The sequence below is a fragment of the Oryx dammah genome, unplaced genomic scaffold, assembly GCF_014754425.2.
Source record: "Oryx dammah isolate SB20612 unplaced genomic scaffold, SCBI_Odam_1.1 HiC_scaffold_17, whole genome shotgun sequence".
Lineage (NCBI taxonomy): Eukaryota > Metazoa > Chordata > Mammalia > Artiodactyla > Bovidae > Oryx > Oryx dammah.
The window spans coordinates 51,586,077-51,603,044 of record NW_024070201.1 but is presented as its reverse complement, the minus strand read 5'-3'; the positions used below and the strand labels follow the sequence as shown (position 1 = coordinate 51,603,044).

The following is a 16,968-nucleotide window of genomic DNA, read 5'->3' as shown; positions in this document are numbered from 1 at the left end:
TCTTCAGCAATCAAAGCAAAGAAATAGAGGAATAAAATAGAATGGGAAAGACTAGAGACCTCTTCAAGAAAATCAGAGATACTAAGGGAACATTTCATGCAAAGGTGGGCACAATAAAGGACAGAAATGGTATGGACCTAACAGAAGCAGAAGATATTAAGAAGAGGTGGCAAGAATACACAGAACTATACAAAAAAGATCTTCATGACTCAGATAATCATGATGGTGTGATCACTCACCTAGAGCCAGACATCCTGGAATGTGAAGTCAAGTGGGCCTTAGGAAGCATCACTATGAACAAAGCTAGTGGCAGTGATGGAATACCAGTTGAGATATTTCAAATCCTAAAAGATGACACTATTAAAGTGCTACACTCAACATGCCAGTAAATTTGGAAAATTCAGCGGTGGCCACTGGACTGGAAAATGTCAGTTTTCATTCCAATCCCAAAGAAGGCCAAGGCCAAAGAAAGTTCAAACTACTGCACAATTGCATTCATCTCACACACTAGCAAAGTAATGCTCAAAATTCTCCAAGCCAGGCTTCAACAGTACGCGAACTCTGAAGTTCCAAATGTTCAAGCTGGATTTAGAGAAGGCAGAGGAACTAGATTTCAAATTGCCAACATCTACTGGATCATCGAAAAAGCAAGAGTTCCAGAAAAACATCTACTTCTGCTTCACTGACTATGCTAAAGCCTTTGACTGTCTGGATCACAACAAAGGTGGAAAATTCTTAAAGAGATGGTAATACCAGACCACCTTACCTGCCTCCTGAGAAATCTGTATGCAGGTCAAGAAGCAACAGTTAGAATCAGACATGGAACAACAGATTGGTTCCAAATTGGGAAAGTAGTAGTCAAGGCTGTATGTTGTCACATTGCTTATTTAACTTCTATGCGGAGGACATAATGCGAAATGCTGGGCTGGATGAAGCACAAGCTGGAATCAAGATTGCTGGGAGAAATATCAATATATGCATCTCAGATATGCAGATGACACCACCCTTATGGCAGAAAGTGAAGAGGAACTAAAGAGCCTCTTGATGAAAGTGAAAGAGGAGAGTGAAAATGTTGGCTTTAAACTCAACATTCAGAAAACTAAGAAGGTATCCGGTCCCATCATTTCATGGCAAATAGATGGGGAAACAATGGAAACAGTGACAGATTTTGTTTTTCGGGGCTCCAAAATCACTGCAGATGGTGACTGCAGCCATGAAATTAAAAGAAGCTTGCTCCTTGGAAGAAAAGCTACGACCAACATAAACACCATATTAAAAAGCAGAGACATTACTTTGCCAACAAAGGTCTATATAGTCAAAGCTATGGTTTTTCCAATAGTCATGTATGGATGTGAGAGTTGGACTATAATGAAAGATGAGCGCTGAAAAATTGATGCTTTTGAACTGTGGTGTTGGGAGAAGACTCTTGAGAGTCCCTTGGACTGCAAGGAGAGCCAACCAGTCCATCCTAAAGGAAATCAGTCCTAAATATTCATTGGAAGGACTGATGCTGAAGCTGAAACTCCAATACTTTGGCCACGTGATGCGAAGAATTGAGTCATTGGAAAAGACCCTGACGCTGGGAAAGATTGAAGGCAGGAGAAGGGGACAACAGAGGATGAGATGGTTGGATGGCATCACGGACTCAATGGACATGAGTTTGAGCAATTTTCTGGAGTTGGTGATGGACAGAGAAGCCTGGCTTGCTGCTGCCCGTGGGGTCGCAAAAGGTCGGACACGACTGGGCGACTGAATTGAACTGACCTTGCATTAGGTATCAAAACACTCCCTCAACAGCCAGTAACAGGCATTTAGGGGCGGAGGCTCCGAGTCCCCGCCCCTCCCGGCCCGCCCCTAGGCCCAGAAAGGAGGCGGAGCCCCGCAGATGCTGCGGCGGGCGAAATGCTGCAACCGGCGGTACGCCTGGTGTGGCTGAGTCAGGTTCCCTACGCCGAGCTACTAGCGTTGCAGCAGCGGTGGCTGCGGCGGCTGCAGGCCGAGCCAGGGCCCGAGGCGGGTGCCCTCCTGCTCTGCGAGCCCGCGGGGCCTGTGTATACCACCGGATTGCGCGGCGGCCTGACGTCCGAGGAGACGGCGCGACTGCGGGCCTTGGGTGCCGAGGTGCGCCCCCTTGGCCGGGGCGGCCTAGCCACCTTCCACGGCCCGGGCCAGCTGCTGTGCCACCCGGTACTCGACTTACGACCCCTCGGCTTGCGCCTGCGCGCTCACGTGGCCGCGCTGGAGGCGTGCGCCGTGCGCCTGTGCGAGCTCCAGGGCCTACCGGGCGCCCGCGCGCGGCCCCCACCCTACACCGGAGTTTGGCTGGGCGAGCGCAAGATCTGCGCGATCGGTGAGCGCCTCGGGGCGGGGCCTGGCGGGGCCGGACCAATGGTGAGGGCAGACCTCCCGGCGGGTGTCACTGGCGCGGGCTTTGAATCATCTGCCCACTGCCTTTATCTAAGGCTCTCCTCACTGATGCCTTCAGAACCAGGTCAATTCGGAGGTCACGTGTTCAATACACTCATATTTAGAAATGGAGAGACAATGAGAAGTGAGTTGCCAGGTTACTTCACAATATCTGGACAATAAGGGTGAAATTTTTGTTCATGCTTTTTTTAAAAACAGCGGAATCTTTGTTAAAGGACATTTCTGTAATGTCCATAGTAAGTGCAGCCACTGTGGAGCCACAGGCGTCTCCTCTCATTTTGTCCCGCTCCCCTGATCTGTGTACCACCTCTTGGGTGCTCTAGAAACAGAATTGGAAAATCAGTGGTCTAGTCCAGTTTCTTCATCTCACTGAGGACCATCATGAAGCCTGGGGAGGGAGGGTGTCTAAGAGCCGTTGGTTTGCCTTGCAGGTGTCCGCTGTGGAAGGCACGTTACGTCCCACGGCCTGGCGCTGAACTGTTCTACGGACCTCACGTGGTTTGAGCATATTGTGCCCTGTGGGCTGGTTGGGACAGGCGTCACTTCCCTGAGTGAAGAGCTCCAGAGGCATGTCACTGTGGATGAAGTAATACCACGTTTCCTTGAGGCCTTTAAAGAGACCTACAAGTGCACGTTGACCTCAGAGGACAGCCCCAGCTGAAGGGCGTTTATATTATCTCACGCTGGAGGTCTTGCCTTGGAAAGCACCGCACCAGACTTGGGAGTCACTGAAACCCAGATTCTAGAACTGGCCCTGTCATTCACACATCAGGAGACTGTGGGCAGATCATGAGCTCTGGGCCCTTGGTTCCATATGTATACAGTTTATTTATATCTTCCCAACCTACCTCAGATATAGATATGAAAACATTGTGAAAAGCACAAATATAAGGCATTAGCACTACTGTCGACACCCATTTCATAGCTCAGAAAAACTCAGGTATGATAGGGTGTCATTTCTCAAATATTTCCTCAATACTGTATTTAATTGGGAAATCTGAGCTCCAGTTCCTTTGATTATTGTAAGAATCATTTTTCAGGATCATCCAGGTGAAGGTGATGTGATGTGGATTTTTTTTCATTCTCAGGAGACCTGGGAGTTTTCTGCAATGACAGGGAAAGGGAAAGACTTCTTTAGAGTAATACGGGATTCTGTCTTCCTAGGTTGGATTCCTCAAGCCTGATGGCTTTTTTAGTTAGGTAACCTGAGCTAGGCCAAAGGCTAGGGGAAAGAGAATAATAATTTCTGACCCTATACAAATGCCAAAAATAGAAGTTTTTTTTTTTTTAAATATGAGATCTCTATAAAGGTTGTATGTTAATTATCTATAACATGTCACCCCAAGGTTTAATGACTTAAAAGAATAAACATTTATCTCATATACTGTGGTTTGGAAATTTGGGAGAAGCTTAGCTGAGTGGTTCTGGGTCAAGGTCTCTTCTGAGATGCAATCGAGATGTCAGCTGTCGGGGGACTTCCCTGTTTCTCCAGTGGTTAAGACTCCGTGCTACCAATGCAGGGGCCACAGGTTCGACCCCTGGCTGGGGACCTAAGATCCGACATACTGCATGGTGCAGCCAAAAGATTAAAAAAAAAAAAAAAGATATTAGCCGGGGCAGCTCTCATCTGAAGACTTGACTAAGGCTGTGGAATCAGCTTCCAAAATGACTGACTCACATGCTTGGTTGGTACTGGTTATTAACAGGAGGGCTTAATTCCTCTTCACTCCATGTTGCTCAGTCGCTCAGTAGTATTTGACTCTTTGTGACCCCCCATGGACTGCAGCACACCAGGCTTCCCTGTCCATCACCAACTCCCAGAGCTTGCTTAAACTCACATCCATTGAGTCGATGATGCCATCCAACCATCTTGTCCTCTATTGTCCCCTTCTCCTGCCTTCAATCTTTCCCAGCATGAGGATCTTTTCCAAGGAGTCAGCTCTTTGCATCAGATGGCCAAAGTATTGGAGCTTTAGTTTCAGCATCAGTCCTTCCAATAAATATTTCGGATTGATTTCCTTTAGGATTGATTGGTTTCATCTCTTTGCAATCCAAAGGACTCCCAAGATTCTCCTCCAATACCACAGTTCAAAAGCATCAATTCTTTGGCACTCAGCTTTCTTCATGGTCCAGCTCTCACATCCATACATGCTACTGGGAAAACCATAGCTTTGACCAGATAGACCTTTGTTGGTAGTGTCTCTGCTTTTTAATAAGCTGTCTAGGTTGGTCATAGCTTTTCTTCCAAGGAGCAAGCTTCTTTTAATTTCATGGCTGCAGTCCATCTGCAATGATTTTTGAGTCCTAAAAAATAAAGTCTCTCACTGTTTCCATTGTTTCCCCATCTGTTTGCCATGAAGTAATGAAACCAGATGCCATGATCTTCATTTTTTGAATGTTGAGCTTTAAGACTCTTTAGTTCCTCTTCACTTTCTGCCATGGGGCGGGGGGGGGGGGGGGTCATATGCATATCTCAGGTTTTTTTATATTTCTCCTGGCTATCTTGATTCCATTTTGTGCTTCATCCAGCCTGGCATTTCCCGTAATGTCCTCTGCATAGAAGTTAAATAAGCAGGGTGACTATATACAGCTTTGATGTACTCCTTTCCGAATTTGGAACCAGTTTGTTGTTCCATGTCTGGTTCTAACTGTTGCTTCTTGACCTACATACAGGTTTCTTAGGAGGCAGGTAAGGTGGTCTGGTATTCCTGGCTCTTTAAGAATTTTCCACAGTTTGTGGTGATCTACACAAAGGCTTTAGCATAGTCGATGAAGCAGATGTAGATATTTTTCTGGAATCCTCTTGCTTTTTCTCTGATCCAACGGATGTTGGCAATTTGAAATCTGGTTCCTCTGCCTTCTAAATCCAGCTTGAATATCTGGAAGTTCACGGTTCACATACTGTTGAAGCCTGGCTTGGAGAATTTTGCACATTACTTTGTTAGTGTGTGAGATGAATGCAATTGTGCAGTAGTTTGAACATTCTTTGGCATTGGCTTTCTTTGGGATTGGAATGAAAACTGACCTTTTCCCATCCTATGGCCACTGCTGAGTTTTCCAAATTTGCTGGCATATTGAGTGAAGCACTTTAACAGCATCATCTTTTAGGATACGAAACAGCTCAGCTGGAATTTCATCACCTCCACTATCTTTGTTCTTAGTGATGCTTCCTAAGGCCCACTTGACTTTGCACTCCAAAGTGTCTGGCTCTAGGTGAGTGATCACACCATTGTCATTAACTGGGTCATTAAGATCTCTTTTGTATAGTTTTTCTGTGTATTTTTGCCACCTCTTCTTAATATCTTCTGCTTCTGTTAGGCCCATACCATTTCTGTCTTTTATTGTGCCCATCTTTGTGTGAAATGTTCCCTTGGTATCTAAGTTTCTTGAAGAGATCTCTAGTCTTTCCCATTCTGTTGTTTTCCTATATTTCTTTGCACTGGTCACTGAGGAAGGCTTTCTTATCTCTCCTTGATAATCTTTGAAACTCTGCATTTAGATGGGTATATCTTTCCTTTTCTCCTTTGCCTTTCTCTTCTTTTCTCAGCTATTTCTAAGCCCCCCTCTGACAACCATTTTGCCTTTTTGCATTTCTTTTTAACGGGGATGGTTTCACTTTATAGGGCTGCTTGCATATTCTCACTGCCTGGCAACTGGCTTTCCCCAGAGCAAGCGATGCCAGAAAGAGACAAGGTAGAAGCCACAGTGTCTTGTGTGACCCAGCACTGGAAGTCACACAGGCATTTCTGCAGTCTCCTAAGATGTGAGCCCTCTTTATTCATATGGAAGGGATTACACAAGGGTGATAGGAGGTGTAGATCATTAGGGACCATCTTGGAGACTGGCTACCACAGGGAGTTAGGGTAGAAGGAGCCCTGAATAAGAAGTCAGGCAACCTCAGTTCCAGTCCTGGCTCTGTAAAACAGTAACCAACAACATTCTAGATGGCAGCTGCTTCCTGAGGGACTGCAGGGAACAGAGCTCCCTGCTATTGATTGGCGTGTACTGGAGGTACATTTGTGCCACAACTAGTGAAACCCTCACCCTTTAGAGCCTGTACTCCACAACAAAAGGAGCCACCATGAGAATCCTGCTCGCTGCAACTAGAGAAAGCCCTTACACAGCAATGAAGACCCAGAGCAATCATAAATAAATGAATAAATAGTTAAGATGGTAAATTAAAAAAATCCAAGAGTGGAGCTGTGGCTGGCTCCTGAACAAAACCAGAACTTGTAGTCCTTAGGAACCCACATGGTCTCTTCTGTTCTCTGCCGTGCTTCCTGGTGTGTTTGCTTCATTCTATCTTTCTCCAGTCCAGCCTTTTCTGTTTCCCAGACCATGTGGTAGAAGATAGCTTCTGCTGCTGTTACCCATGTATGTTGGAGTAAAGTCAAGGAAAATCCCCAGGTTTCTGGATGCGAGGTATTGCTGGAACAGAGAACACTGGATGATGACCAAGTTTGAAGAGGATGATAACGAGTTTGCTGCTGCTGCTAAGTTGCTTCAGTCGTGTCTGACTCTGTGCGACCCCATAGACGGCAGCCCACCAGGCTCCCCCATCCCTGGGATTCTCCATGCAAGAACACTGGAGTGGGTTGCCATTTCTTTCTCCAATGCATGAAAGTGAAAAGTCAAAGTGAAGTCGCTTTAGCAACCTCATGGACTGCAGCCCACCAGGCTCCTCCGTCCATGGGATTTTCCAGGCAAGAATACTGGAGTGGGGTGCCATTGCCTTCTCCGGATAATGAGTTTAGTTTTTGATGAATCAAGGTTGAGATACTTGTGGAAGATGCATGTGGAGAGGCCCAGTTGGGTCTGTGGATCTGGAGCACAGCTGTCTTGAGTAACACTTCCATGTCTGGAAGCCCAAAGAGAGAAGGGGAGGGCAGAGGGCTGATAAGTGTGAGGTGCAGGCCAAGGAGACTGAGAAGCAGTCTAGGCAGAGATGTAGCACGGGACCCAGAATGAGACAATACGCTGATCTCATTCTCTCTTCTGGCTGCATAGCAAGATAGGGAGGTTTATTTCACAGATGACAAAACTGGCTTGGGAGGCTCAGTGACTTCTATGAAGTCATGCATTTAGGGGCAGAGTCAGTCCCTGGCTCCTAAGCTGGGTCTTTCCGCTCTTGCACAGCTGTCTCTGAAGGGAGAGCAGGGAGAGCCAAGGAGGTCGCTGGGCCTGTGGAACTGGGTCAGGCCACTGCTGCGGGTTCCCGACTCCTTCCTTCCTGGTCAGAGCCCACCTCCGGTTTCCCACCAGGGCCCTTCCTCAAGGAAGGAAGCTAGGCATACGAAGGAGGGTAGTTAACACCCTGGCTTTCCCACCTCCGAAAAGTCTCTTCTTGTTTATGCAGAGTCTTTTCCTCCTAAATAAACAAACTGTCCAGGGTCTGGTAAATGAGTGCTGAGTGTGAGGACGTGACCGACTGCAGTGACTTTTCCAGCATCTTGTTCCTCAGCGAGGCTGGCAGGAAACCAAACAGGACCTACTCTGACAGTATGACCAGGTGCGCCTCGCTTCATGGCAAGAGCCTCTTTCCGAAAACCTTTATGGAAATCAGATGTTTGCAATCAAAATGTGATTTTTTTTCACTAAACTGTAATTTACATATTATCACACCATGTCACAATAACTATACAGTTTTAAAAAACAAGAAAAATTTCACTCCCACCTAAAAAACATCCTTTCCATTTGTGTGTGTTTCCAGTACTTGATCATAAGCCGACATCTTTTATTATTCTAACCCATTATTCTGTCTTATAATTCTATTATTATAAAGTATTACAGGGAAAAAATTTTGTATACTCTTTTAAACCAAACATAATGTTACAAACATTTTCCCACATTGCCAGATAGTCTTTAAATTTTTAATGTCTTAATCTTATTTTTATTTCTTTTAAAACAAATCTTCTAAAAAATATATCGGTAATACATGTACATGGAATTAAGTTTAAAAGGTACAAGCAGGCTTTCCTGGTGGTTCAGCGGTTAAGGCTCCAAACTCTCAATTCAGGGGGCATGGATTTGATCCCTGGTCAGGGAACTGAGATTCCCACATGCTGCATGGGCAGCCAGATAAAGGTACAAAATGCTATTACTGAGTTGTAAGTCTTACTCCTATCCCTTTTTCTCTGTAAACCCAGGCCCTTTCCTAGAGGCTTAAATGAAGGTAAATGTCTCATTTATATTCTTCACATGTATTTTATACATATCTAGGCATACATGCATTTTCATGTGGTAGCATACTATACGCACATCCCTGTACTTTGGAGATTGCATCAGGTCAGTATACAAAGAACATCCTCATTTTAAAAATGACTATGGAGTATTCCATGACTATGGAATATTCTGAATACTATGGAGTATTCAGTGAATTTATATGACTTATTTATCTGCTACTGCTAAGTCACTTCAGTCGTGTCCGACTCTGTGCGACCTCATAGACAGCAGCTCACCAGGCTCCCCCGTCCCTGGGATTCTCCAGGCAAGAACACTGGAGTGGGTTGCCATTTCCTTCTCCAATGCATGAAAGTGAAAAGTAAAAGTAAAGTCGCTCAGTCTTGTCTGACTCTTCGAGACCCCATGGACTGAAGCCTACCAGGCTCCTCCGTCCATGGGATTTCTCCAGGCAAGAGTACTGGAGTGCGGTGCCATTATCTAATCCTCCGTTAATGATGTTTAGATTATCAATAATTCTTTCTTTTACAACTAAAGCTACAGTGAGAATATAGGACTTCCTTGGTGGTCTGGTGGCTAAGATTCTGAGCTCCCAATGCGGGGGCCTGGGTTTGATCCCTAGTTAGGGAACTAGCTCCCACATGCCACAGTGAAGATCAGAGATGCCATGTGCCACAACTAAGACCTGTTGCAGCCAAATAAAAATAAGTATGTGGGTCTGTTTGTATATCTGCATTGTGTAATGTGTGTGGTGAGCACAGAGTTTGCATTTCTGGAAGTGATTTTCTGAGTCAAAGGATATGTGCATTTTTATTAGATGTTGTCATATTGCCTTCCATAAAACTTGCTGATTTATGTTCCCATCAGCCATGTACAATGCCTGTTGTATTTGAATTTTAACAGTTTTAGCATCTTAGAGTTTTTCATCATTAAAGCTTTTTATCATAAAATCTTTCTAATGTACAGCAGTGAATCCCATGTACCCATCCTTCAGGTAAAACAATCAACTCATGACCAGTCTTAGCTTATCTAAACCTGGGCCCATTTCCCGCCTCCTCCCTGGATTATTGTGAAGCAAGTCACAGATACCATATTATTTCAGGAATAAATATTTCAGTATGTATTCTCAAAATATAAGGACTCAAAATGTAACCACAATATATTAACACATATAAAAAATACATCTTCAATATCAACAAATATTCAGTTAATACTCAGATCTCTCTCTCTTTGCCCCTCCCTCTTCCTATAGGTGATTTGTTCAAACCAGAATTGAAACAAAGTCTACACACTGAATTTGGTTACCGCTCATAAATGTCTCTTAAGTCTTTTTTCACTGATAGGTTCTTCCTCCCTCTTTTGAAGATCTTTTCCTCCTGGATTTCCTGAAGATTAAAACGTAGATCCTGATATTTGGTCTGATTCAGGTTTGATTTTTTTTTTCTTCTTTTTTTAGCAAGCCTCCTTCATAGGTGATGGTGTGTTTTTACATCAAGTGACACACAGTATCTGTTTTGGGGTTTAAATTTTTTTTCCCTCTTTCTTCTGATGGCTAGACCCTAGATCTATTATTTTATTGAAAGTGAAAGTGAAAGTCACTCAGTTGTGTCTGACACTTTGAGACCCCATGGACTGACTATACAGTCCATGGAATTCTCCAGGCCACAATACTTAAGTGGATAGTCTTTCCCTCCTCCAGGAGATCTTCCCAACCCCTGATACTATCACTCCTTCTTCATTTAGCAGTAGGAATATGTCTATAAAACTGACAGCTTCAAAAGAACTCAATATGACCTGTAGCATTAGTGTTATCAATATTAGCATTTTATTAGCTTATTGTTTTGTCCATTTTCATTAAAATGTGTCCTTAAACACTGTATAAAAGAGTAGCTTTTACAGCTGCCTTGAAGTTTAAACTGAGTTTAAATTTGAATCATATTTAGATTATTAGCACTACTTCCTTTAAAAAAAGGGGTTCATACATCATTCAAGTCCAAGAGACACTAGCATAAGGCTACAGTGTTACATTTTTTTGATTTACCTAAACTGTGAGCTTTTTAAAGCCAGAGATCCTTTCTTTGTTTTGTTTTGTCTTTGTATCCTAGCATGTGAAAGGAAACAGTGGTTTAATGACTTGTAATTATGAGGAATTCCCTGTAGACTCCCCTTCAGTCCTTCTGTTGACAGACGTCAGTGTCTATTCTATGAAGTGGTCATCCCAGCCCCAGATGTAGAGCATTCTTTATAGTTCCGATTGTTAGAAAGTTTCCTCGTCCCAAACTGAAACCTGCCCCCAAGCGTCATAATCCTGTCCTCCTGCAAGTCCTCTTCCGAGAGCCCTTCCCTGGCCACACCCTGCACCCCCGTCACTTGTTTCCAAGTCTGAGCCTGTCCAGACTGTGAGCTTCCCAGGCAGGGACTATAGCTATATCACCCATGGCCCCTCAGGACCAGCCCAAGGCCTCACATGCTGATGCCCAGTAATGCCTGTTGAGTCAGCAGATGAGCTCTGTCCTAAGAGCAGTCTCATCTTCTCATTACACGTTCCTGATTTTTCTGCTTTTCATAAAATGTGGCCTCCAGACTCTACCCCACTTCAACAGGCTCCACTTGGCTAACATGCCCTTAACCCGTGTTGCTTGAAGATAACATGCCTGGTGTGGTCTGGCCAGTGCGTGGTGTGTTACTGGGGACACGGAGATATATCAGACTTGATTCCTGTCATCAAGCAGAGTCACTGGGGACTGGGGACTTGGAGACACATCAGACTTGACTCCTGTCTTCAAGGAGCTCACAGCTTTGTGGAGGAGACACACGAGTAAAGAATGTTCATAGCAACCAATTATAAGGACCATGAGAGAAGTTTGCATGGGTACTGTGGAACACAGAAGTGAGTAATCTTAACAGGGAACAGGGGAAGAAAAGGCTCAAGTGACTCCTAGCTTGTAAGGAAGAGGAAAATCTAGCTCTAACTCAATGAAAAACAGTCTCTTAAATCTGGTAACTAAAAGGTCTGGGGATAGACATAAGCACAGATTCATCGCTTCCCTGGAGTAGGAAATAGCAAGCCACTCCAGTATTCTTGCCTGGGAAATCCCATGGATGGAGGAAGGAGCCGGTCAGGCTTTCTTCACCCCTTTCTTCTCTTTCTTCACCTTCTCTTTCACCCATTGCCCAGAGGAGACTGGAACGGAATGGGAGGATCCCACCCATCTGACTGTTGCCACCGCCTCTGCTTGCCCCTCCCACTTGCCCCGCCAAATGCTCACACACTTCTTCACCTAACAAGGGTCTTACCTCCTTCCTCTTGAGTTTCCATCTGGGTTGGTGCATAAAGAGGCACCATAGGGTGAGAAGAGACAGAATGGGGGGAAAGGAGGAAGGGTTCCTACATGACGTCACAGTCCCAGCCTGGCTACCCTCCTTAGGTTTCAGTAAACCCACCCCACCCTGGCCCTCCAAACCTAGCAATGCTTTCCCTCCTCACTGTTGCTACCAGACCTGCTTCCATTCTCTGTCAATTTCCTAAATCCACCTTCATGCTCTCTTCAGAGTATCTAGTTGCAAGGTGCCATCTGACTCCTGCCAGAATATTGACTTAAACATAGCCCCGATTTGCAGTCAGAGGCTGGACTGGAAACATGTTATGCCCTGTGAGATGTTGGGTGCTGGCAAGGAGTTCCTGTTATTCAGCTCAATTTCACCCCTCTAGCTCAACCCACATGGGCACAGGGCTATACTAAGCATAACTTTACAGTCATGACTTAATCATCACAGCAAATAACAAACCCACAAGGTTGTATTGCTGACTGTGTTCTGAGAAGAAGAAATTGGCTCAGATGAAGAGTCGCCCAAGTTCATGCAGTTAGCTAGAGGCAGGTCCATGGTTTGAACTTGGACTCCAAAGACTGTACAATAAACAGCACTCCTATTGTAGGGGAAAGAATCTCTTTCTACTGGCTTTATTCACAGAATATAGTGTATACACGGAACAGCAGGCAGACCATCTTGTTACCACAAAATGGGATCCTGCCTGAACATGGAGCGTCAGTGAGAAAAGCAGAGCCCAAAGATGCAAAAAGACGGATTCCTGAAAACATCTGAGCTTCTGAATCTAGCTATGGCTGAAGCTACATATGTCAGGATATTAAAATTTTGTGCCACGTGCTCAGTAATGTCCGACTCTTTGCGGTCCCATGGACTGCAGCCTGCCAGTCTCCTCTGTATGTGGGGTTTTTCAGGCAAGAATGCTGGAGTGGGTTGCCATTTTCTCCACCAGTGGCTCTTCCTGACCCAGGGATTAAATCAATGCCCCAATGCCCCCTGAATCTGCATTGGCAGGCCGATTCTTTACCACTTATGAGCTGATAAATTCCCTTTCCTACTTAAGTCAGTTTGCACTGAGTTTTCTGTCTGTTACAGCTAAGATTCCTAATTGATACACCTACCTCCTCTATAAACTTTAGTCCTCACTGAACCCACATTCTTCTGCATTCACATAGCCCTTATTGTTTAAACCATTCAAAAGTCCATATTTCTACAACCATGAGCACACGTGCCCTTTTAATTTTTTTAAAAAATTTTGCCCATGTTTCATGACTTGCAGGATCTTAGTCCCTTGACCAGGGATTGATCCTATGCCCTTGGCAATGAGAGCAAGGATTCCTAACCACTGGACTGCCAGGAAATTCCCAATAGTTATTCTTTATGAAATACTTGCTCTATGCCAGGTACCAGGTGAAGCTCTTTAAATACAATATCTTTCTGTAACCACACAACTATAAGATGCAGTTGTTTTTATACCCATTCTACAGATAGGGAAACTAAGACTCAGAGGGGTTAAGCTCTCACAGCTGATATTAACAATTGGCAGGGCTAGGATTCAAACGCAGCTCCACTGGACCCCAGAAGCTGTGTTCTTCACCACTGTTCTACCTTGCCGGCCAGGACCCAGCTTGTGTGAGGGTGAAGTGGAGAGAAGAGGCCATTGAGATGTTCAGTCTCCTGACACCGCACCTTGCTCCACCTCCTCCAGAGCTCTTTTCACTGCTTTTTGCTGCCTGCAGAAGCAGGAGAATGGTTAACCTCAGAAGGAGAAGACAGGGACTTCCCTGGTGGTCTAGTGGCTAAGACTTCACGGTCCCAAAGCAGGGGGCCCAGGTTTGATCCCTGGTCAGGGAACTAGATCCAACACACTGCAACTAAAGATCCCGCTTGCTGAATCTAAGACCTGGTGCAGCTAAATATATATTTATTTATTTATTGAAAAAAAGAAAAGAATGAGAAGACAAGTGTTCTGCAGGTTAGACTGACAGGCCAAAATGAGACAAGACTGCGGAAGCACAGACACAGGCTCCTGATGAGTAATGGAATAAAATAACTTGATGTGACGATTAAACTTCCTCTGTGATTCATGCTGTATTTTCCTTGGTAACCTAGGCTTCTGAGACTGTTGACGACGGATATCGTTCATGCTCATCCTCCCTCCCAATGCTTGTCCCCCACCTCCTAGATAGACACTGAGTTATATCCTGGGTATTCCGTGGTGAAAAAGACATACCTGGTCTGTGTTCTTATAGTGCTTACAGTCCAGCAGGAAAGGCAGACCCCAAATCAGTACACAGAAGTGAAAAAAGTGAAGTCACTCAGTTGTGTCCGACTCTTTGTGACCCCATGGACTGTAGTACCCCAGGCTCCTCTGTCCATGGGATTCTCAGGCAAGAATACTAGAGTGGGTTGCCATTTCCTTCTCCAGGAGATCTTCCCGACCCAGGGACTGAACCCAGGTCTCCAGCACTGCAGGCAGATTATTTACTATCTAAGCCACCAGGGAAGTCAAATCAGTACATAGATAAATAGAAAACTGTGTTGACTCCTATGAAGGAAACAAACGGGACCACATGGATGACGGTTCTGTTGACCAAGAGATAGAAGACTCAAGGGAGCCAAGGAAGAAGTCACGAGTTCCAGTCCCAAAATGTTATCCAAACAGAGACTTTATGTAGGTAGTTACATATAGAGTCTAGCATTCAGAGGAGAAAGGTCTGGCCAAGAAGTTGAAAGAGCATCAGCTTCTCTCAGGCTCTATCCCTTCCTGGAAGCTTTCCCTGATAACATAATTCTGAGTGATCTTTCTCTTCATTAATTTTATTCATTCATTTATCAACAAGTTCTCAGTAAGGTCTACTCTGTGCAGACTCCGTGTTAGCTTAGTGCCCTTCAGTTCAGTTCAGTTCAGTTCAGTCGCTCAGTCGTGTCCGACTCTTTGCGACCCCATGAATTGCAGCACGCCAGGCCTCCCTGTCCATCACCATCTCCCAGAGTTCACTCAGACTCACGTCCATCGAGTCCATGATGCCATCCAGCCATCTCATCCTTGGTCGTCCCCTTCTCCTCCTGCCCCCAATCTCTCCCAGCATCAGAGTCTTTTCCAATGAGTCAACTCTTCTCATGAGGTGGACAAAGTACTGAAGTTTCAACTTCAGCATCATTCCCTCCAAAGAAATCCCAGGGCTGATCTCCTTCAGAATGGATTGGTTGGACCTCCTTGCAGTCCAAGGGACTCTCAAGAGTCTTCTCCAACACCACAGTTCAAACGCATCAATTCTTCGCCGCTCATCCTTCTTCACAGTCCAACTCTTACATCCATACATGACCACAGGAAAAACCATAGCCTTGACTAGATGGACCTTAGTTGGCAAAGTAATGTCTCTGCTTTTGAATATACTATCTAGGTTGGTCATAACTTTTCTTCCAAGGAGTAAGTATCTTTTAATTTCATGGCTGCAGTCACCATCTGCAGTAAGGAGCTTATATTCTAGGTGTGGAGTCAACAAATAAAGTAGGCAATTAAAAGTACTGTGTTCAAGGGAAGTGCAAGGGGCTATAGGAGAATGGCCTTCTGCATCAGCCAGGTCTGGCAGGAAGCAGATGGCCTTCTCGCGTCAGTAATTTGAGGAGGTCCTATTCAAATAGGTGGGCAGGGAGTAGGGAAACCACAAAGTGTTGCGAAGTACCCTGGATCTTGAAACATTTGGACATCACTACCACCCAAGGCTTGAAGGGGAGCAGGAAGGAGGTGGTAACAGAAATTCAGAGAAGAAAAGAGTACTGAGATAGGACTGACTGACAGGAGCTGTGACCTTCACTTGAGGGATGCAGCAAGAACAACAGTAGACATATATATCCCATCATTTCATGCCAAATAGATAGGAAAAAAGTGGAAACAGTGATAGACTTTATTTTCTGGGGCTCCAAAGTCACTGTAGTCAGTGACTATAGCCATAAAATTAAGACACTTGCTCCTTGAAAGAAAAGCTATGACAAACCTAGACAGCATGTTAAATTAAAGGAGAGACACCACTTTGCCAACAGAGGTCTGTATAGTCAAAGCTGTAGTTTTTCTAGTAGTCATGTATGGATGTGAGCGCTGGACAATAAAGAAGGCTGAGTGCCAATGAATTGATGCATTTCAAATTGTGGTGTTGGAGAAGACTCTTGAGAGTCCCTTGAACTGTCAGGAGATCAAACCAGTCAATCCTAAAGGAAATCAACCCTGAATATTCATTGGAAGGACCAATGCTAAAGCTGAAGGTCCAGTATTTTGGCCACCTGATACAAAGAGCTGACTCACTGAAAAAGACCCTGATCCTGGGAAAGATTGAGGACAGAAGGAGAGGAGGATGACAGAGGATAAGATGGTTGGATGGCATCACCAAGTCTATAGACATGAGTTTTAGCAGATTCCAGGAGACAGTGAAGGACAGGGGAGCCTGGTGTGCTGCAATCCATGGGGTCGCAAAGCACTGGACATGACTTAGTGACTGAACAACAACCACATATATATAAGTATATATGTGTGTGTGTGTGTATATATATATATAAATTTTTTATTTAAAAATTTTTTATTTTTGACCACATTCAGGATCTGTTACCCAACCAAGGATCAAACCTGTGCCCCCTGCAGTGAAAGCATGGAATCTTAACCACTGGACCATCAGGAAAATCCCTATTTTTTAAAGTTAAGTGTTGATAGATTAGATGACGTTAGATGTTATTGGAAAGCAAGGCAGGGAAGGGCTTTGGCGAGGGCAGGAAAAGGAAGGGATTCGAATTTGTAAATAGATGGTCAGGGAAGGCCTCACTAAGAAGGTGGCATTTAAACAAAGACTTGAAGGAGGTGTATCTCGAGATGAGTCTTCAGTTGGCCCACTCCATTCCCTCACCCTCCCTGTTTCAAGGTCCAGGCCTTGTCCCCAACCTCTCTGAATTAGCGAGTTCCCTGAAGGTCCTTCTCAGGTTTGTCCAGAATAGGAGTTCTGTTTCGTTCTTCCTTTTCTTATCTAATAATAATGGAAGCTG

General features: G+C 44.8%; 1 protein-coding gene across 1 annotated transcript; it reads left to right on the top strand.

Moving 5' to 3' along the window:
* Positions 1 to 1,867: 1,867 nt before the first annotated feature.
* LIPT2 (lipoyl(octanoyl) transferase 2) lies at positions 1,868 to 4,150 on the top strand. Its single transcript, XM_040258878.1, has 2 exons — positions 1,868 to 2,350; positions 2,859 to 4,150. The coding sequence occupies exons 1-2, from the start codon at positions 1,903 to 1,905 to the stop codon at positions 3,086 to 3,088; spliced, it is 678 nt and encodes a 225-aa protein (XP_040114812.1). The 5' UTR covers positions 1,868 to 1,902; the 3' UTR covers positions 3,089 to 4,150.
* Positions 4,151 to 16,968: the final 12,818 nt, after the last annotated feature.

Bases quoted from the DNA above. Each gene is read 5' to 3' on its own strand.
- LIPT2 (XM_040258878.1), top strand. From the start codon at position 1,903: ATGCTGCAACCGGCGGTACGCCTGGTGTGGCTGAGTCAGGTTCCCTAC. The intron at 2,351-2,858 runs GTGAGCGCCTCG...TTTGCCTTGCAG, and splicing joins GCGCAAGATCTGCGCGATCG to GTGTCCGCTGTGGAAGGCAC.